At 36.4% G+C, this 22179-nt stretch overlaps 1 protein-coding gene across 3 annotated transcripts in view; it reads left to right on the top strand.

Annotated features, from left to right (window-relative positions):
• The window catches only part of cblb (Cbl proto-oncogene B, E3 ubiquitin protein ligase), a 193229-nt gene that overhangs the window by 115874 nt on the left and 55176 nt on the right, over positions 1 to 22179 (top strand). For all 3 annotated transcript variants that reach the window (XM_030154183.1, XM_030154181.1, XM_030154182.1), the window contains exon 7: positions 18963 to 19100. In XM_030154183.1, the coding sequence (XP_030010043.1) occupies positions 18963 to 19100 (138 nt within the window). The remainder of the gene's footprint in view (positions 1 to 18962; positions 19101 to 22179) is intronic.

Genomic DNA, 22179 nt, shown 5'->3' with positions numbered 1-22179 from the left:
TTCTGGTAATTGGTGAGAGAGAATACATTAAAATCCATAAAAGACAAACTGTGAGTCTGAAACTGAAGCACTGTGGTTCTGTTTATCTGTCAAATGTTCATTGTGGTCAGTTTCAGATGCTGCAGCTCTTTCATAATTCATAGTTTGAGTTCTTGTTTGTTCAGTATTAATTGTCAGCCATGTAAATCCAAGCTGGACTGACTGTACATATCCTGACCAAGGAAAATCAAATTCTCCTTTTGTTCAGTAATCTACACCTGGCTTTACTGCCTCCGTCTAGAATAATATACATTATATAGACTAAATATCATCAGAAATTAACCTTTATTTGCAACATAATATAGCAAACTATTACATGATCAAAACAAATTAATTTCAGCAAAAAAAAAGTCTCCGTTTTAAATGTCTGGAGTCACCAGAAATTTGTGATGTTAAAATGGAGTCATGATACTGAAAAGGTTGGAACCTCTGATATAACAGCTGTGTGGCGCCGACGTAAATGGTCAAACAAATTAGTTGTGTTTCCTCTCGTTGTGTCAACAGGTGGAAGACACTGGTGACACAAAACATGTGTTTCAGTTTCATCCTTCTTGTAGCCAAAATAATTCCAGATAACTAATGTTGCTTTTCTTCTTGGCACCAAGTCTTCATTTATGGTGATTTTCTCTGGTTCGTTGCTCATTTTTCAATATTGTTACCAGTGACTCACTCCAAACTGATTAACCCTTAGGGGTCCACGGTCAAGGCTCCATGTCTGAATCACATGACATTTTCAACACGTCGTAGTGTTGTAAGTCGGTCACATAGACCACTGGGGATAATTGCATTTAAAAGTGCAGACTAGAAACACTCTCCTGCTTTTTATTTGATGTTAATAAAGCAAATACAACTGGACATATGATGGTTTGAACTTAGAGCAAACAAATGATATAGTGTTATTACAGCGATATAAAGCAAGCATAATGTTTCTGACCATATCTACGTCATTTTTTGTCTTTTTTCAAAACGGTAAAAAACTGGCTGAATCTGCGGTTTCTAATCCACAGACTGCATTAGCATTACAGGTAAGGGTGAGAATGACCCCCACCTGAACTGGATACGGAAACCAGGAGGAACGGGGGTGAGAAAACTGGAGAAAACACCCAAGATCTGCTTTTATGTCAAATGTTTGAGTAAAGTTTTAATTTATTACAATTTTGATTTTATATACCTAATATTTGGAACCAATATTCACTTTTAAAGTCTTTGAAAAGGTTCGTTAAGCATCTTTGTGTTATTTATTTAATAAATTATATACATTTTTCAAATCAGATTTTATATTTTTTTAGTTTTTTGTCCTTTTGTGTTGATATAGAAGGTTAAAGTGAAAAATAATAGACAGATGAGATAGATGAAGCTGTGCTGAAATAAAAGATACCAAACATGGGTATAGTAAACATTTCTTTATATAGTATATAAAGGCAAAACTAGACGTACTCAAAAACAGCCAAAATAGGCTCAAACTCTTAAGGGTTAAGAACAATTGTGATTGGTGGATCTGTGTGTGCAGTGTGTGTCAGGTACCCAGGATCAAATTAGATCAGAACATGTTGAGTTCATTTACCTTGTACATTGCAGGACATGCGATGTGACTATTGCACACACGTACATCGCGATGTTGATGCTCAAACGATATATTGTGCAGCTCTATGTACATGCATGTTTTTATTCTGTCACAAACATCTACCTTGTTCATATTTCCTTCAGCAAATCAGAACATGTGTAGTTTTTGTATCATGAATCTGAGGATTAAACTTCATACAGAGTGAACTCAAAACTTAACTAAATACTTCTATAATTGTTTTTAACATTTTTTCACCTCAGTGGGGGTTGAGTGTCAGAATGATGGAGTGAAAATTATGTAAAAGATTCATAAGTTAAACTAAATTTCAGTACCTCTGTCATCTGTTTGGCTGTTCCTCAGCATTTCATCTAATCCTGATGTAAGCTCGGTTGTCACACAAGGCTTTATGACAGATTAATCTAAGGGCTGTCTCCACTATGGCAGAAGAAGTAATTAAAATTCACCATGCACTGAATATTAATTCGAGTTCACTGTTTTTTTTGCACAAACAATCTTGTTAAAAAATTGCCCTCTCCTCCTCCCTCACTGAAAAATGTAGAATCTCTAAATATGCAAATATTATTCGTTAAGTTCATCTGATGGGCACCAGATGTTTCCTGGTTCCCTAAAAGTCCACTTTTAATCACTGAGAAACGATGCCTTCAGGTTTCTTCTTACAGCTTGTATAAGTTGTCTACTAGATCATTGATTGCCAGTAAAATTAGTGCGATACCACAAATCCTGCGGCTTGCTAATTAATTCTTTGGTAAACACAGAAAAGTATTTGGTTCCTAATGAAAAATATCTCAAAAACCAGTCAAATCTGTCAAAAACTGCACAGCAAATGTCAAAGGAGATGTCGGTGAGCATCAGAAACACTTGTTTTTGAGCAGAAGGGGTCGTTTTCTTACCTGGACAGCTGCTGCTATTAACGTGTATGTGTATTTAGTAGTTATAATATTGGCATCAAAGGCTACGTTCAGACTGCAGGTAAATATGGCCCACATCTAATTTTTTTTGCCCATATGTGACCTGTATCCAATCTGTTAAAGACAGTTTAAACAGTACTAATCCAGTTGTTTCTAATCCGACCCAGACCACTTTCATATTTGGTTCTAAATCCGATACGTGTCTGATATTTTGCAATGCGACTTCAGTAGGATTAGGCCTTTTTGTTGATCATATTGTTGATCATTAGTATAACGCAACGTCATATCATGACATCACATAAATATACAAAACACTTGTAATTGGCATGTATATTTGCGTATTATAAACTTAACGCATGTATGTTCACTCCGCGTCAAATACCACGCACTGACGGTTAGGGGTAGGGTTATGTGAACTGGAGCTCTTGGCATAAATTGACATGCCATCAAATGATGTTCAATAATACGCGAAAGGTCAAATGTAACAATGTGGACCCCTTTTCTTTCATATGTGGTAGAGATCTAAATTTCCCTGCTATCCCTGATTGATTAGCTTTGTCATTTGTATTCACATATGTTGCCGTTCCCCCGCTTTACCAGAATGAACTGAACCTAATTTACTCCTGAACATATAAGAGCCTGAGATTATGTGCGTAATAAGGCACCTTAAACGCTCAGATGGACCATGTTTAACCCTTAGGGGTCTGAGCCTATTTTGGCCGTTTTTCAGTACTTTTGGTTTTGTGTCTATTTAATATATAAAGAAATGTTTACTATACCCATGTTTGGTATCTTTTGTTTTATTCAACACAACTTCATCTACCTCATCTGTCTATTAAATTTTCACTTTAACCTACTATATCAACACAAAAGGACAAAAAACACACCAAAAATATAAAATCTGATTTGAAAAATGTATATCATTTATTGCCTAAATAACACAAAGATGCTTAATGAACCTTTTCAAAGACTTTAAAGGTGCTGGAGACTTTCGTGACCAATTTTTCATCAAATCTGTAAAACCTCAGTCATAGCCTAAGTATCATGAATCTGTAAGTCTTTCTGTGATTACTCACCTGAATCTCTTGCATTATGGTGAACAATTTCGAAATGCCATCCAAGATAAACAGTCCATGTGTTTATAATGCGTTTACAGCTGGAACAGACACAGACGCAGGAACTCCCTTCCTTCTATGCATATTCCTCCAGCTGTTTCTACATGTTTGTTTCATCCATATAATACCATATGGTCGTGCTACCGCTGTCAGGTGGCTGCGTGAACCTCCGTTTCCCAACAAAATTCCGAAGATGCCTGAGTAACTTCCCTGGGTTGATTTGTAAACACACAGTTTGTTTATAGTGGTTGGCACTAAGAAACTGTTCACTGTAATGCAAGAGATTCAGGTGAGTAAACACAGAAGGACTTACAGATTCATGATACTGAGGATATAACTGAGGTTTTACAGATCTGATGAAAAATTGGTTACAAAGTCTTCAGCACCTTTAAAAATGAATATTGGTACCAAATATTAGGTATATAAAATTGAAATTGTAATAAATTAAAACTATACTCAAATATTTCTCATAAAAGCATATAGGTGTTTTCTACGGTTTTCTCACCCCCCTGGTCCTCCCAGTTTCCACATCTGGTTCAGGTGGGGGTCATTCTCACCCTTACCTGAAATGTTAATGCAGTCTGTGGATTAGAATCCGCAGATTTAGGCAGTTTTTTTCCGTTTTGAAAAAAGACAAAAAGTGACATAGATATGGTCAGAAATATAACGCCCTCCCCACCTCATTTTCATACTTTTACTCACGTTTGTTTACTCTGGGTTTTAACCGTCATATCTCTGGTTGTATTTGCTCTATCGACATCAAATAAAAAGTGGGAGAGTGTTTCAAGTCCGCACTTTCGAATGCAATTATTCCCAGTGGTCTACGTGACCGACTTATGATGCTATGACGTGTTGAAAATGACCGTGGACCCCTTAGGGTTAAACGCTGAGATGGCCCATGTTTCCACTGGTTGACCTACATCGGACAGTAGAATTGTATTCTTTAATGTGGAGGTACTGTTTGTTTGTGGTCTGTTTTGTTCTTTGTTGAGGTTGTTTTAGTACAGTCACTTAGGTTACAGACTTCATATCTATTCATATACAAAGGCGTGTTGTATACATGTAACCTGTGACTGAAAAAAACTCAGTAAGGTAAAGTAGAGCACGCCAAATGCCATAAGAACTGACATGACATCCAACACAATTCCATGCGATCAGTGTCTATAATGGGCTGTAGACTGCATGTGTTAGTGGTGAAGCTTTTCATTATTATGTACAGCTACAGGCAGGCTCAGTGTTCAGGAAAGCTCTTCCTCTCAGAGACAAAGCACAGTTTATTAACATCACCGAATCCGGCAGAACGTCTCCAACAGTCTCCTCATCTCTCAGTCGAAGCCCCGGTGGATTTAGCTCAGTGCCTTTGTTGCCAGCAGAGGTGGGATCATACAGTGGTCAGGGCTCGCTCTAAGCCCGGTGTTCCAGCCGGACTGCATTTATAATACCTTCCCTTTCTTACATCTCTTTCACATTCAGATTGTTCTCTTTTGTGCTGAGTTATTTCCTTTGTATTCAGCTGCGATTTGCACGAGGAAATCCCTCTGTGATAGCGCTTGAAAGAAGCAGCAGAAGTCATTGTTTGTTGCTGTTTAGCTTCTTGAAAAAAAAAGACAAAGGTAGAAAGTTCATATTTCACCAGTGGGAAGCCTTTTCTTTTCTGACACGTCGAAGGAAATGAGGTGTAATCATCTCATTTGCCGTACCCTCTTGTGGTCACTCAGCTGTCATTGATCACATCAGCTCTGCAATTAAACCGGGCGCCCATTTAGAAGGCTATTAGTTCTACCGTCAAGGATACACATAGGTCAGAATTATTAGACAAGTGCCTCATTGAAATGATTTGAGCTGAATGTCATTATTTTGCACTTTCTATTCTGAGACTCACCTCTATTCAACAGCTGGGCCCACATGTTGTATTTCATCACTATTTCCACATCTTTTTCCACTGCTAAAGTTTTGACTAAGACTTTTTTAAAAATTATTTATGCCAAATCTGCTCTGTGCAAATATTTAGGGTTTTGTTTTTGTTTTTTTTAACAAAGCCTTAAGGCAAACAGAAAAAGCAGTTTTTTATTTATGTGTTCAGGTGTTCATTGTTCCACAAAACTTTTCCTCTGCCACTGGAGGAAAAACATCTTGACTATGTCGGGCGTGCTCAGACATTATTCTCTAGCATGTGAAGATTTAAAGTTATGCAAACATGTACAAAAACACCAATTATCTAAACTTGCATGCACTAAACTTATTAAATGTACTTTCAAAATATGCAGGGCTCCCACGCAAATACTTTTGTTGTCTATCTGTGACGCTGCAATTTGTCTAAACCAGGGGTGTCAAACATGCGGCCCCGCGGGCCAAATCTGGCCCGCCAAAGGGTCCAATCCGGCCCACAGCATGAACTTGGATAGTGTAAAAATTACGCTGAAGATATAATCAACCAAGTGTGTTGAGCTAGTTTTAGTTCAGGTTCCCCATACAGACCATTGTGATCTCAAGTAAAATCACATAATAACCTATAAATAATGACTCCAAATTTTCTTCTTGGTTTAATGTGGAAAAAATATCATGTTATGCTGATGAATAATGACAACTTCAAAATTTTCTCCTTGTTATAGTGCAGAAAATAACATTAAATTATGAAAATATTTACATGAATAAATTATCCTTTAACAGTAAAATGTGAATAACCTGAAATGTCTCAAGAAAATGAAGTGCAATTTTAACAATATTCTGCCTGTTACTAATTGTTTTGTGCCTTTGTAGAACTGATCCATAATGCACATGTATAAGTTGAGGCATAATATTGTTTAAATTGCACTTAATTTTCTTAAGAAATTTCAGTTTTTTCAGGTAATTCACATCTTTTTTGTTTGGATAGTTTGTAAATGTAAATATTTTTTTTTATAATTTAATGTTTTTGATTTTTTGTTTTGTTTCTTTTGCACTAAAACAAAGAGAAAAAATAGGAGTTGTCATTATTTATAAGTTATTATGCTATTTTTGTTTTTTGGTCCGGCCCACTTGAGGTTAAATTGGGCTGAATATGGCCCCTGAACTACAATGAGTTTGACACCCCTGGTCTAAACTCTTTCTTTTTAGGTATGATCAAATATTTTTTTCCTCGAACCAATTATTCGGTTGTAAAATAGACAGTTTAAGGTATACACTGAATACATTTGAGAATGAAAATGTCAGTGGAACTTCACTTTGGAGAACTTTGTAATTCTTGCAAAAAAATAGATGTTAATTTGTTGTCCATCCGTAATGCAGTACTTTTTGACATTTTTCATTTTAAAATATTTTAAACTTGCCGTTGAGGCTGTTTAAGATGGCGTTTAGACCTTTACAAAAAATATACAGAAGAAAAGGTGTGTTAACAAAGCAAAAGAAGCAGATTTAATTTAATTATTTGTTTGTATAAAGGGGGGAGTCAATAAGTTATACTTCTTCCCACTCCTTTTCAAGAGCAGGACAATTTTGTTTGACCATGTTGTATGGTTCTGTGTTATCTGATGATACTATGTGCTGGAAATAAAACTGAACTACTACTACTACTACTGCAATTATGTGTAAAATTTGTCTTAAACTTGTCTGGTTCAAAAGTTATGAATCTGAATACGTCCATCTGTGACGCCCTTGATCTTGCCCTAATGCTAACTGAGGATAATGAAGCAGGATAACCTTTAACCTTATTTAATGGCTATGCATTGATCCTGGCTCTGATGTCCAGTTTGACTCCGAGTACCTGATTTATGTAAAATCTGATCTTTTTCCTCCTGCAGCCAAGTCATTATTGATCATTATTGATTACTGTATGTATATTCAGATTCACATTCAGAATACTTTATTAATCTCAGAGGACATGGTTGTGTGCTGTAGTTGCTCCGTATAGCCAAGTATAAGAAATTACCAGTATGATAAATAAAAGACATATTTACAAATGAGCATGAATTATAAACTACAGGGTGAATATATATATACATACATATATATATACATATATATATATATATATATATATATATATATATATAGATAGATAGATAGATAGATAGATAGATAGATAGATAGATATATATATATATATATATATATATATATATATATATATATATATATAGATATAGATATAGATATAGATATAGATATATATATAGATATAGATATATAGATATATCACGCAACCTGCACGTAATATCTCACTATGACAGAGACAGACAGGTGAGGGAGGGGCAATTTGGACTCAGGGGGCCCCTTCAGAGAATTTGAGACAGCTAGTTGTTACTGCAACTTCTCACTGCCGCTGTGTAGTGAACTTATTCTTGGACTGTTTGTGTCAAGTCTGTTGGTCCTTTGGGGGCCCCTGCTGGCTTAGGGGCCCCAAGCAGCTGCCTGCCTTGCCTAATGGTAAGCTGCATCACTGTATATATATATATATATATATATATATATATATATATATATATATATATATAACTATGCATTTTGAAAATTTACCCCCAGTTCCACATTTGATAATTTTTGGAATTTTCTTTTATGGATGTTGATAGGGAATTGGTGGATATTTGTCCAAATTTACAGACCCAGGTCTTCATGCATGAGTGAGCAGGGGCAAATTGCACAATCCAAGTTAAAACTGGTTTGCGTGAGGTAGTGGTGGGATTTAAATCCAATTAAAGGTCATGGGAGGGGACAATGGGCATCCATCTTGTTTTCCACAAAATTGCCAGGTTGCAGCATTAACACTTTGGACACCATGTCAGTTTCATTTCTTTACCCATGGCAGCTGTTCCTGCCTTTCAAAGTTAATTCAACTTGTTTAGGCCTGAAAATGTCACTGGGGGCAGGCCAAGTTAGAGTTAGGGTAAAGAAATGAAACTGACATGGTGGCCAAAGTGTTAATGCTGTAACCTGGCAATTTTGTGGAAAACAAATTTGTAAATTTGGACAAATATCCACCAACCCCCTACCTACTGACGTCCATAAAAGAAAACTCCAAAAATGATCAAATGCAAAACTGGGGGTAATTTTTCAAAATGTCTAGTTTTTGATAAACCCTGTATACACAAATATGTATGAATGAATGAATGAATGAATTTATTTTTGGTTTTACATCAATCATTGTACTCAGTACATCAATCACAATAAACATAAAAACCAAAAAAGGAATAGGTTAGAAGCAAAAGCTCATTTTTTTGCCTATCCTTTTCAACCAATACACTGCTTACATCAACTTACATGTGTACAACATTGAGCATTCACACCATAATAATAATAATAATAATAATAATAATAATAATAATAAAAACATATCTACCATCTCAATTCAATATTTCTGAATAATTTTAAACTTAAGGTACTTTTTGTTTTTTTTTAAACTTAGTGGCATAAGATGAAGAGGAAAATGCTAATTTCCCCGTCATGGGTCTAATAAAGGATTATCATATCTTATCTCATCTCATCTTAAAGGCAGTTAATTGCAAGTATTTTTCTGGAGCTGCAGGAGCTCAGCGCCCCCTCGGCTGATTCAGAACAGACTCAGACCTTCAGGTTTCAGATGTTTTGCTGCATGCCCTCCCCTCTCTGATTCTGTCTCAGTGTACTGAATAAAGTAAAAAAAAACAAAAAAAAAACAGCAAAAGAAGTATTTTAAGAAAAAGCTGCAGGAGCTGAACTACCTTCCCTCTGCAGCTCTGACACCAAATCAAATGTCTAAATATAAATTCGGATTGACCTGAGGCTGTAATTGCATTAGTCTCATATTTAACCCCCGTACCTGTCTGGAAATAACCATGAGCAGGTGGGAGCCTTCCTGTTTCCTCTCAGTCCACTTGAATTACAATAAGATGAGAGGCACTTGTGGAATTTCTGCCCACACACTGCAGCTTTTAATTGTTGTCTAAAAATTCATTACTGTGAAGATCAGTGTTGTTCAAGTTACATCCAAACTGTAATCCATTACAGATTACTTGTTACTGTTATTTAAAAGTAATTTCTTACCTTATAATATTACTGTCTCAGAATTGTAATGCCTCCTGTATCATTTTTGAGTCACATTCAGACTCTCGTCATAAACCCCCCACCCCCCCACCCCCCAGTTATTCAACAGATAACAGAGCCTTGGGACATATAAATTTGCGCCCTGAAGTACATATGGACGGATAGTTCAGTAAGTAACGCTATGGTCTACGATGTTCGAATCCCGGCAGGAACACTTGCAATTTTTTCAACATTTTCCATGTTCAAACAGGGGGCGGGGCCAGGGACAACAGTAGATAAAACTGCAATCAATAAAGAATTCTAAGTAGTCATAGAAATGTTAGTTCACCTTGTCAGTTATGTTGAAAGTATGTTAATTTTCAGTTTCGTTTTCACGCTAGCCTAAGTGATGTTATGTAATGACTGCACCCCCACACACTCTGAAACATCGACAAGATACTGAATTTCATGAAAGGGCCCACAGTGTTTAGCTTTTTGGTTGTGGCGCCCCTGCCTGTTCAGAACATGCCAATGCCTCGTTCTCTCTGTTGTATCGTAAGTCGCAGCGTTTTGAGCCAAAACATTTGGCCGTTTTCTTTGGTGCCTTTATATTGACTATTGACCACACCTACAGTTACCAGTCAAACATGATTCTGTACAAGAGATTCGACTCAGTGTCCAACATTAAGGGATTAGTCCAAACGCAGACATCGTGCGCATCGGGAATGAAAAATATATAGCTGTTAACTGTGTTACTCATCTCGTGAGCAACATATGCAAAATAGGCACCTGAGCAAATCATTTTCTGGAAGTTGCATCACATGTTTGGACCCTGCGTTTTTAATGGTGTTAAGTATAATATGCAGATAGCATCTAAAAAACTGCAGAGGAAGGTAAACTAGAGGCAATGTGGCACAAAATATGGGTTTGTCTATTTCCACAGACCAATCAAATGTTAGTATTTGTACTAGAGCCAATCAGGGAGACTGTTCCATGAACTCACTCACCTCTTGTTTTTTTTTTTTTTTTTTTTTTTTTTTTTTTACTCATTCTCCTCTTGTTGCTACAGTACTGTGCTCATATATGGTGTATACTTCAGTTCATTCTTTTGTGCATTTTTCTTCCACAGTACTGTGGCAACTGAGGGAAGAAACGACAAATTAGTGATAGTATATAGTATAGAATAGGAATTATTGTTGTAATTACTCTATATCAGGGCTCTTAAACATGCGGCCCGGGGGCCAAATGCTTCCCACCAAAGGTTCCAATGCGGCCCGTGGGATGAATTTGTAAAGTGCAAAAATTCCACAGTCAAGGCTGTTGAACTCATTTTAGTTCAGGTTCCACAAACAGGCCAATATGATCTACAGTCAAATAATAACAGCAGAAAAACCTACAAAAAAGAATGACTTCATATTTTCTTCTTGGTTTGATGTGAAAAAAATAATATTACATTATGCCTGTAAATAATGACAACTTCAAATATTTATCTTTGTTTTAGTACAAAAAATAACATTAAATTATGAAAATATTTACCTTTTCAAACTATCCTGCAACAATAAAATGTGAATAACCTGAACAAATATGAACAACCTGAAATGTCTACAGAAAATTCAGCACAATTTTAACTGTTTTCTGTCTGTTACTCTGTTTTTAGTGTCTTTGTAGATCTGATCCATAATGCACATGGAGAAATGATAAGTTGAGGCAGAATATTGTTAAAACTGCACTTATTTTTTGAAAGAAATGTCAGTTTTTTCAGGTTATTCACATCTTTTATGTTTGGATAGTTAATAAAAGTAAGTATTTTCATAATTTAATAGGGTTTTTTTTCACTAAAACAAAGACGAAAATTTGGAGTTGTCATTATTTATAAGTTATTATGTTATTATTTTACTGGTGCGGCTCACTGGAGCTCAAATTGGGCTGAATGTGGAACTTGGAAGAAAATGAGTTTGAGACCCCTGCTCTATATGTTGTTTTACAGTGTTCTTTGCTCTGGAGGCTGGAGAAGGTGGGCGGAGCTACGTGTTAGATAGATGTGGTAGTGTGCTGTGTGACTTCTCAGTTCTGTTTGAAAATCTTTAGGAAAAAAAAAAAAGCAACTCTGACCAGGAATTGAACTCAGGTCTTCTGTGTTGTAGTCTGATACAGTACTGAATGAGCTAAACATCAGCTGTATTTGGGTTGACCCATTCATAATATGTTTGCCTTGGTACTTTTCGGGATGTACATGACGGTCTAGACATGATATAACGAGGGTGCTGATTGGCTCTGTGGTCATCGACCAGTGTTTTTCAACCTTGGGGTCAGGACCCCACATGGGGTCGCCAGGAATTCAAATGGGGTCACCTGGAATTTCTAGTAATTGATGATTAAAAAAAAAAAAAACAAAGTTACTGATAAAAAAATATATGTTAAGTTGACAGAGACAGTTCCAATCCATAAAAGACATGACAAACTGTGAAGCTGAAACTGCAGCACTGTGGTACTGTTTATCTGTCAAATGTTCATTGTGGTCGGTTTCAGATGCTGCAGCTCTTTCATAATTCATAGTTTCAGTTCTTGTTTGTTCAGTATTAACCCTTTCATCCATAATGGTCACTACAGTGGACATCTATTCGACATCTGTTCTCTAATATATTCATGGGTTTTGTTGTTTTAGTTCCATGTGAGCCAACACAGTGGACACTTTTGTACCAACACATACACTAACATTCATTCTATTACCATAACTTTGCTGCTCTTGATAAACCTGATCTGAAGTGACATGTTTGAGTGTAAATCAATTGCTAATAAAAATTGGGAATATGATAAAATGTGAGAAAACATCAGATTAGCTGCATTAAAAATGTTTTGATTTTATAGTTTTCACACAGTATATCACTTTCTAATATTGCATTCCTTCCTTCAAAAATTAAACACATGGTGTCCAGCGAAGCGGACATTTTTGGAACTCCACAAAAAATTATGAAGGTAGATTTGTTTCTTAATTGCTTTAACCGAAAAAATATTTTCATTAAAAAAAAAATAAAATTTTCAGTTAAAAAAAAAAAATCACTTCAAAGAAAAAAAGTGTTCAAATGCAATTTTACGCATCTTAAATATTTTTTTTTGCATTCAAACACTTTTTTTTTTATTGAAATTTTTTTAAGTTAAAGCAATAAACAAATCTACCTTCATAAAAAAACAGGTTTGTTTAAATTGCATTGTTTTTTCATGCCTAAAGAGGAATAAAAACACTCAGAAAAAAAATCTCGACTAAGGTTCTCATAATTCATGCATGAAAGGGTTAATTGTCAGCCTTGTAAATCCAAGCTGGACTGACTGTACATATCCTGACCAAGGAAAATCAAATTCTCCCTTTGTGCAGTAATCTACACCTGGCTTTCTGCCTCCGTCCATAACGATATACCTTATATAGACTAAATGTCGTCTAAAATTAACGTTTATTTGCAACATAGTATAGCAAACTATTACATGATCAAAAACAAATTAATTTTATCAAAAAAATTATCTCTGTTTTGAATGTGTGGGCTTGCCAAAAATATGTGATGTTAAAATAGGGTCATGAGCCAAAAATGGTTGGGAACCACTGTCACAGACAAACCCAAATTTCATGCCACAGTACTTTGTCAATAGCCACTTTGTAAACTAAATGTCCTGCTTTGAGACACAGATCTGAAGGGCATTTCAGACTCTGTTCCATCTGTATGTAACCCTATAATGTTAATGCACTCACTGATCAGCACAGTCTAAAATGTGCTTCCTTTTTTTCCTCCTAAACTCTCTGAATCCTCTCAGTCTGATTCCTTTTGACGCAGCGTCTCCGAAGGCCACAACAAATGTTCGCACACATACACGGCAGCACCTTCCCAAGGTCTGACTGAAGTGTGCGACTGAACCCAACATTAGTGAGTCACTGTACTCATCATCAGGCCGGCTGATTGTTGCTTTTATGTCTTCAATCAAACAGACGCAGCTTTCAGTAACAGCATTTGCAAATCAGAGTTGTTGAGCTCTGTTGAGACTCTTGAGACACTTGTAAAGATATAACTGAATCCATCTGCTGCCTTTTTTGATTAACTGTGTTAGATCTCACCAAACACATGATGGTGTTTACATTTAAGATTAACACCAACTAAAACCTTGTAAATAAAAAGAAAATGGGTTTTCTAATTTAACTATTAATCCATACACATTGTGTTGGCTCTGACAGATATGAGTATAATAGCAGTGTTTGGTGACAAATGATCATAAAAGACTGGTACTAGAATATATGTATAATTATGTTTGAAAATGACAAAGACCAACCAAAGGCACTTATTTATAACAGTGTTGAATTATCTTTATTTTTTTTATTTATATAAATCCTTATTTTGAACATGTAGACAGTGAAAACAAAACTAAAACCAACCAACAAAATATCAGTAATGATGCATAAAAGTAAACAAAAGAGAAAAATAAATAAATAAATAAAAATAGATCAAATTAAATCTGAACTTAACTCATAGGGCTCATTTATTGCAATGTACAAGAAGAATATGCTCTGTCATAGTTAAGAGCATCAGAGCAGTGAGTAGAAAAACACACTGTTAACCCTTTAACCCCTGGCGTGTCTGTGGTGAACGTTCTGAATGCATGATTTATTTGAAATATTCATAAAAATTCAACTGTTTGCTCATAGGAAAAATTTCAAACCATGTTGATAGAATAGACCTTGTTATTCCCATACACATCTGAGCATGCTCAGTGCACCCCCCCACCACCTCTGGAATAGGAGGTAAAACACAGAGCAGTAAGTGAGGCCGACTCACAATAAAAATAGACTGTTTGGGATTTTTTTTTTTTTTTTTTTTTTTTTTTTGTACTCTGTTTTCCTTGTGGTTTTTTGTTTTCACTATTTGCAGTGTTGTGGTGATTTTCCATTCATTAATTAACTTTTTTATTTGTTTAATAAACTCTTTTTATTGAAATTAGAACAATGACAATATAAAAAAGTCATACACAGTATCCAATATATGTGATGTCAGAACAAGACCAGGGCTACTTACTTTATCTATAAAGGGCTGGTAAATTAAATAACATTACTTTACATTATATTTTCTGTTCTTCCAGTTTTCCTTTTTCCTTTTTTCAACCAGTAGTAGTAGTAGTGGTAGTAGTAGTAACAGTAGTAGTGGTAGTAGTAGTAGTAGTAGTAGTAACAGTGGTAACAGTAGTAGTAGTAGTAGTAGTAGTAGTAACAGCAATAACAGTAGTAGTAGTAGTAATAATAGTGGTAGTAGAAGTAACAGTAATAGTAGTAGTAGTAGTAATAATAGTAGTAGTAATAGTAACAGTAATAATAGTAGTAGTAATAATAATAGTATTAGTAGTAACATTTGTAGTAGTAGTAGTCGTAGTAACAGTAGTAGTTGTAGTAGTAGTAAAATAGTAGTAGTAGTAGTAGTAATAGTAGTGGTAGTAGTAGTAGTAGTAATAATAATAATAATAATAATAATAATAATAATAATAATAATAATAATATACTCTTTTGGATCCTGTGAATATCTTAAACTGTTCCCACAGACTGGACTCTAGTGTTTATAGTATAGTGTGTATTTGCAGTGCTGCTGATAAGAGGCAGTATATCTACTTTGCAGTGAATGCACTTTTGTGGATCATCATCCTTACATCAGTTGCTTTCGGTTCTGGTGTGACTGCTGATATAATCATCACAGTGATTTATTACTGTTGAGGTTAGAAAAGTATCTACGGACATTTTGAATGTTTTATTCATTACCTGTGTTTGTTCAGTTTGCTCAAATACTTGTTTTTGTGAGATTTCAGGATAGTAGAGAGTCTCCCTTTTGCTCGTCATCACAGAAAACACCCCAACCGTTACCTTAGAAGCTTTTTCCAAGGTGTCATGTTCATGTGTACAAACAGTAGAACACAAACAGGAACATCATACGACTACAGTGGTGCCATCTTCTGAAATGTTCTGGAGAGAAACATGGACTGACTCCTGGGGTGGAACTGGTTTGGGCGGTACTGGTTCAGAAAGCTTCCCAGGACACCAGTGTTTGAACTGGGAAAAATATTTGAAGTAACTGGCCCAAAAAATGTCTCCATCCACAGTAAATAGAGGGTTGTACTCAGTGGTGTAGTATATCTACGGCGTATATCTGCTTATTTTTCAGTCATTTAGTATACCCTCTGCTAAATCCCCCTGATGTGCACCATTCAGTCATATCTGAGCCAAACTGCTCATTTTTTCCCCTAGGATGGTGAAGCCATGACCCGCCCTACTCTGCCTCTGATTGGCTAGTACTTGATGCCTTCACTGATTAGATTGGTTAACTTTAGGCATGAGGACTGATGAGCCAATCAGAGGCAGAGTAGGGCGGGTCATGCCAAGGAAAATATTGCTAACTAGCGCTTACCACCTCTGGAACCTGATTGGACACCTCAGGTGCCAGTTCCACCCCAGTTGATTGACAGGTCACTGTTTGTCTCATTGAAAGATGCACGATTATTGGAAATGCGAATGAAAAAGGCAGAATAAACATCTGTCAAATGAGTGACACATATTGAGAAAACCTACTTTAATGGAATACATAATTGTGAGGTAAGTTTTAAGGTGGTTTCAGAATGAGTCACTGTTTTAAACTACTGGTCACATGACTGCACATTTAGAGAAGAGATTTTGTTGCCAATAGTTAAACTGTGTGAGTAGGCTAACATTATGAAGGGCTAACGTTATGAAGGGCTAATGATATGAAAGGCCAATGTAATGATAGGCTAACGTTATAAAAGGCTAACGGTATGAGAGTCTAATGTTAGCCTATGTTTGCCTCGTGTTGACTCCATTTCCATTCCTGCAGCTGCTTGTGTGTCCAGTAAAACCTACAAACTGCTCCTGATCAAGTCATGATAATTTTCTAATAATGAGCAAATACTATTACTATTTTAATGAAATTTTCAGGAAATGTTGATACTGGCACAAGGAACAAATGACAAAATTTTGGTGGTGGTGGTGTGTGTGTGTGTGTGGGGCTGATCTGCCTTGGCGGAGATCTGCGCTGTCCGAGTGAAATTCTAGTTCTTCATGTTATTCACATTTTTTAAAGGGTAGTTTGTAGATATAAATACTTTCATACTGTAAATGTACATGTTCACTGTAAAACATAAAGAAAAGTTTGAAGTTGACATTATTTCTATATTATTATGTTATTATTTTACTGGTCCAACCCACTTCAGATCACATTGGGCTGAATGTGGAACTTGAGTTTGACACCCCCTGATTTAGATAAATGTGTGACAGCGTAATTCACTAATGGGAGAATATTAATGCATTTAATGACTTTTTACCTCCGCCAAGTGTAACGGTGGGGGTTATGTTTCCATCAGGGTTTGTCCGTTTGACTGTTAGCAAGATAATCTAAAAAAAAGTTATGAACGGATTTTGATTAAATTTTCTGGAAATGTTGATACTGGCACAAGGAACAAATAATTAAACTTTGGTGGTGATTTGGGGATAACTGAAAAAGTTACGGACGGATTTTTATTAAATTTTCTGGAAATATTGATACTGGCACAAGGAACAAATGATTAAACTTTGGTGGTGATTGGGTGGGTGGGTGGGGGGTGGGCTGATCTGCCTTGGCAGAGGTCTGCGCTCTCCGAGTGCTTTTCTAGTTGTTATTTGCCTTGAACAGTCTTCTTGTTTTGACTTGAGTATCAGTGGGGTTTTCCTCCATTTACAGTATGTGTGAACCAAGGTTATGATAGTTTTGGATTTTTCATTATAGTTTAGTTTTAGTTTTGACTTTTTTTCTCTCTAATTCAGTTACTTTTAATTCATTTTTAGAGCAGGTTTGCTAGGTTTTTTTTTTAGTAGTTTTCATTATTTTCTAAATGCTTAGTTTTAGTTTAGTTTTAGTTTCTTTATATCTTTATATTTTTTCTCTTCTTCTCCGTCATATACAAATAAATCCCAGACAGAACTCTGCTGCTTTCTCCCAACTTTAGTCTCCATATTTCCAGGTAGAGCAGGGATGAGAAGATGACTCTAAACGACCAGTGACAAGAAGTGTTGGACCGTTAAATATCATACAGTGCCACCAGCTAAAATTGCTTGAGGGAAATAAATCGATTTTATATCAATGTGACATCGATAAAGACGAAAACGAAGGGAATTTCATCCAGAATTTGTATATGTTATAGTTAGTTTTGTAAGCACACAATACAGTTTCAGTTAGTTATTGTTTTTTTCTTTTAATTATATTCATTCATTCATTCATTATCTGAACCCGCTTTATCCTCATTAGGGTCACGGGGGTCGCTTGGAGCCTATCCCAGCTACTTATGGGCGAAGGTGGGGTACACCCTGGATATTTCACCAGTTCATCGCAGGGCTGAACATATACAGGGTGGGGAAGCAAAATGTACAATATTTTGAGGCAGGGATTGAAAGACAGTGTATGACCAATTAGTTTATTGAAAGTCATGAGAATTTATTTGCCACAAGAAAATTTACATAATAGAAAATGTTTTTATTCTATGTGTCCTCCTTCTTTCTCAATAACTGCCTTCACACGCTTCCTGAAACTTGCGCAAGTGTTCCTCAAATATTCGGGTGACAACTTCTCCCATTCTTCTTTAATAGTATCTTCCAGACTTTCTCGTAATAGTTTTGCTCATAGTCATTCTCTTCTTTCCATTATAAACAGTCTTTATGGACACTCCAAATATTTTTGAAATCTCCTTTGGTGTGACGAGTGCATTCAGCAAATCACACACTCTTTGACGTTTGCTTTCCTGATTACTCATATGGGCAAAAGTTTCTGAAAAGGTATGGATAATAGTGTTAGGTATGATTATGACATCAATATATGTTTGGTTTCAAAACAATTGACGTAGTGCCTGAAGAGAAAAAACAACAAAATGTTCATTGTAAATTTTGCTTCCCCACCCTGTAGACACAAACACTCTCACATTCACACCTATGGGCAATTTAGATTAACCAATTAACCTACCAGTGCATGTCTTTGGATGGTGGGAGGAAGCTGGAGTACCCGGAGAGAACATGCAAACTCCACACAGAAAGGTCCCACCCCTGTCGACTGGTGTTGGAATCAAACCCAGGACCTTCTTGCTGTGAGGCACGAGTGCTAACCACTGCACCACTGTCGCCCTCTTTTAATTATAGTTTTTATTTATTTCAGTTAATGAAAATGTTTTTACAATTCTAGTTTTCGTCATTTCGTTAGTTTTCGTTAACGATAATAACCTTCGTGTGAACCTCTGTCCCCTCTGTCCTTTCTGTTCTCTCTTTCCTCTCTGTCCTCTCAGTTACATCTTCAGACTGAGCTGCACACGGCTCGGACAGTGGGCCATCGGCTACGTGACCAATGACGGCAACATCCTGCAGACCATCCCCCACAACAAACCGCTGTTCCAGGCCCTCATCGACGGCTACAGGGAGGGCTTGTACGTAACCTATCACCCACTCACACTCTGTTTAGATATTGATCAGTTGTCCCCAAACTCTCCACTGTGTACGAGCTTTACACAAATGACAAATGATCTGCCAGTCACATCTGATTTGTGTAGCTGAGAAATGTCTTGTGGTGGACCAGAGCGCCGTGTACACCACTGTGTTTTCAGAAAGCCACTTCCTAGATGAAACAACACTTTTTTTTTTTTGTTTTTGTTTTTTTTATCTCAACCAGACAAGAGACTGTCTTTGAGTTTGAAGTCCTCCATGCGAGTCCATCTGTTTCTATCGTACCTGATAATCTGACAGGCCCCCAGACACATCAAACGCGCTTCCCTCCATTTAGTGCGTGGCCTCTCACTTCCCTCAGCCGTCAATCACGTTCGGCTGAGGCGATTCAAGAGCAGCTCTTATGAGTCCAGTGTAGCTGGGGAATGAGGAGGAGGAGGCGGGGGGTCCTGTTTGAAGCACTTCTGTTTTTGATCAAGCAGGGAGACCCCGGCACCTCTGAGAAAGTGAAGTTCCCATCAGCCACGCTTTCATATGTCAGTCTTCCTGGTTAATTCCAATTTTCAAAATGGACTTGGAGTGGAAAAGAGGCACCACTCAGTTTTCTTATAATTACTGATGGCAACATTTCACTTTCATTCCTGCAGTGGAAAATGTTAATACCTCTGGAGGCTTAGATTGCACATCTACTCAGAGCTGATATTTTGCTCAAGTCAGAACTTCTACAAAATGTTTCGTGCAGTTTTGAGTCATGTCAGAAAATTATGTCCAAACCCATTTAAATGAATTCTAATTACACTAAGTATTCTCGCTGCTCCAGTGCTTCTACCTGTCAGAGCTGCAGTTTGTATTTTTCTCATGGTTGCACAAGAGCGTCTGTTTATGTCTAGATGTGAAATCTTTTATCAAAACCTTCTTCTTTTGTCATTTATAGACCTGTCATAATTATGACATAATTATTATACAGCAATTAATTTCCCCGCTAGTTGTCTCCATCCATTTGTCTCAAAACAGTCGGCAGAAACAGAACTGAAATAATAATGTTTCATCATTATTCCAACATGGTTTGTCATCATTTGACTGGCAGTATTTTATAACATCTTATTGTCTCCCATTGTCATTACCATTTTAAGTTTTACTATTATAGGACCGTGGTCCAATCAGAAAACAGTGTTTATCTGTGAACACTGTGTGTCTGCCAAGCTCTGCTCCGATAACACACACAATAACGCATTAACCACAGGATAACATAGCAGCTAACTTAGCATGTTAACATTAGCACGGGCGTTAAACTCATTAGAAACTCAACTCTAGCAAACTCAAAACTCAACAGAATTCTTATAGGATGAGTCAGATCTTACAAACACCAAGTGACAGAAGTTTCTTACTTTAACTCAGGGGTGTCAAACTCATTTTAGTTCAGGGGCCACATTCAGCCTAATATGATCTAAAGTGGGCGAGACCAGTAAAGTAATACCAGTGAAAAAAGTAAAATTATATTATGATCAGGTTTACATCTACAAAGTTTCCTTAAAAATCTGAATAACAATGAACATGTGCATTACAGTCACAAAAAACATTTAGTAACAGGTAGAATATTGGTAAAATTGCATTTACTTTTCTTAAGACATTTCCATTTGTTCATATTTGTTCAGGTTATTCACATTTTTTGTAAAAGTATAGTTGTTTTTTTTTTTTGGTGTAAAAAAGTAAAATTACATGAAATTGTTTACATTGTTAAAGAGAAAATTGGGGTTGTCATTATTTATAGGTTATTATGATAATATATCACTGGTCTGACCACTTGAAATCTAATTGGACTGTATGTGGAACCTGAATTAAAATGATTTTGCACCATTGATTGTTAATATCTTCAGTGTAATTTTTGCATTTCACAAATTCATCCCAAGGGCCGGATTGGACCCTTTGGCGGGCTGGATTTGGCCCCCGGGCCGCATGTTTGACACCTGCGCTTTAACTCATGAATAATAACTTTAATGAACTTTTATTTATCAGAGCTCAGCTGGACAGCAACTCTCCTCCTAATGATCACATGACCTCAGCTGACAAACTGAACCAAACACCACCAGGTTCAGCAAAACTACTAAAATAATGCTGCGTTCCAGGCCGGTTTTGGAGCCCGTACGCCATGACTTCAAACCACAACTCACGACTTTGTAGAGTTCAAGGCGGGTCATGCCAAACTGCTTGAGCGCAAGGAATTATGGGAGCTAGACGTAAACAAACCAGCATGGCAGACCGTACGTTCTGCTCATTTACAATCATTTCTATCGCTATAGGTGTTTGTTCTTTGCTTATTTGAGGGAAACAGAGGAGGAAAAAATGATGCATAAGGCAAGAGAAGCTGTTCTACCTTTATGTTGTTATTTGTATATTTAGATACATATTTGGTATTAATTTATTCTTGTCCTAACGCTAGAGTAGCTGCTGATTATGCAGAACATTTGCAGATAAATAATGTCAGAGCAATACCTTGTTTTAATAAACAATTTTTATAAACACAACATCCACGGGGGCCGGCATTATTTCACTGGCTATGTGACGTCAGAGCTCAGAACTGGGAGTACATGGATCTAATACGAGTTCACGGGTGGGAAGTCACCGGTTTGACTGACATTCCAGTGCATTTTTACCGGTGGCAGGTTGGAAAAACATGAGTTACGGGTGGCCTGGAACGCAGCATAAAACCATTTACAGCATTTGTACTAACGTTACCTTATCTTAAAAACTCCATAATTTCCCCTTTAACGATATTTTTGGATTGCTTTGTATATTTTTACTATTTCTGTCAATGCGTCCCTGTTTGAGTATGTTTTTGTGTTTTGTTTTGTTTTTTCTTTACACGATGTAAAATGCTACGATAATGCTGACTGAAAAAAATAATTAAAAAAAAGATAAGAGATTTACAAAAAAAAAAAAAAGTCATAATTTGTGGTTATAGTGGTTAAATCTCAACAGCTGGACAAGTCAAACTAGCAAACTATAGGACTACAGCTGAAAATCCAACAGAACAGTTGTTTAAGGTATAAATGTATACAAATG

The sequence above is a fragment of the Sphaeramia orbicularis genome, chromosome 14 (assembly GCF_902148855.1).
Source record: "Sphaeramia orbicularis chromosome 14, fSphaOr1.1, whole genome shotgun sequence".
In the NCBI taxonomy this organism is placed as follows: Eukaryota; Metazoa; Chordata; class Actinopteri; order Kurtiformes; family Apogonidae; genus Sphaeramia; species Sphaeramia orbicularis.
Note: the sequence above shows the minus strand (reverse complement) of the source record. Positions and strands in the feature narration are given on the sequence as shown.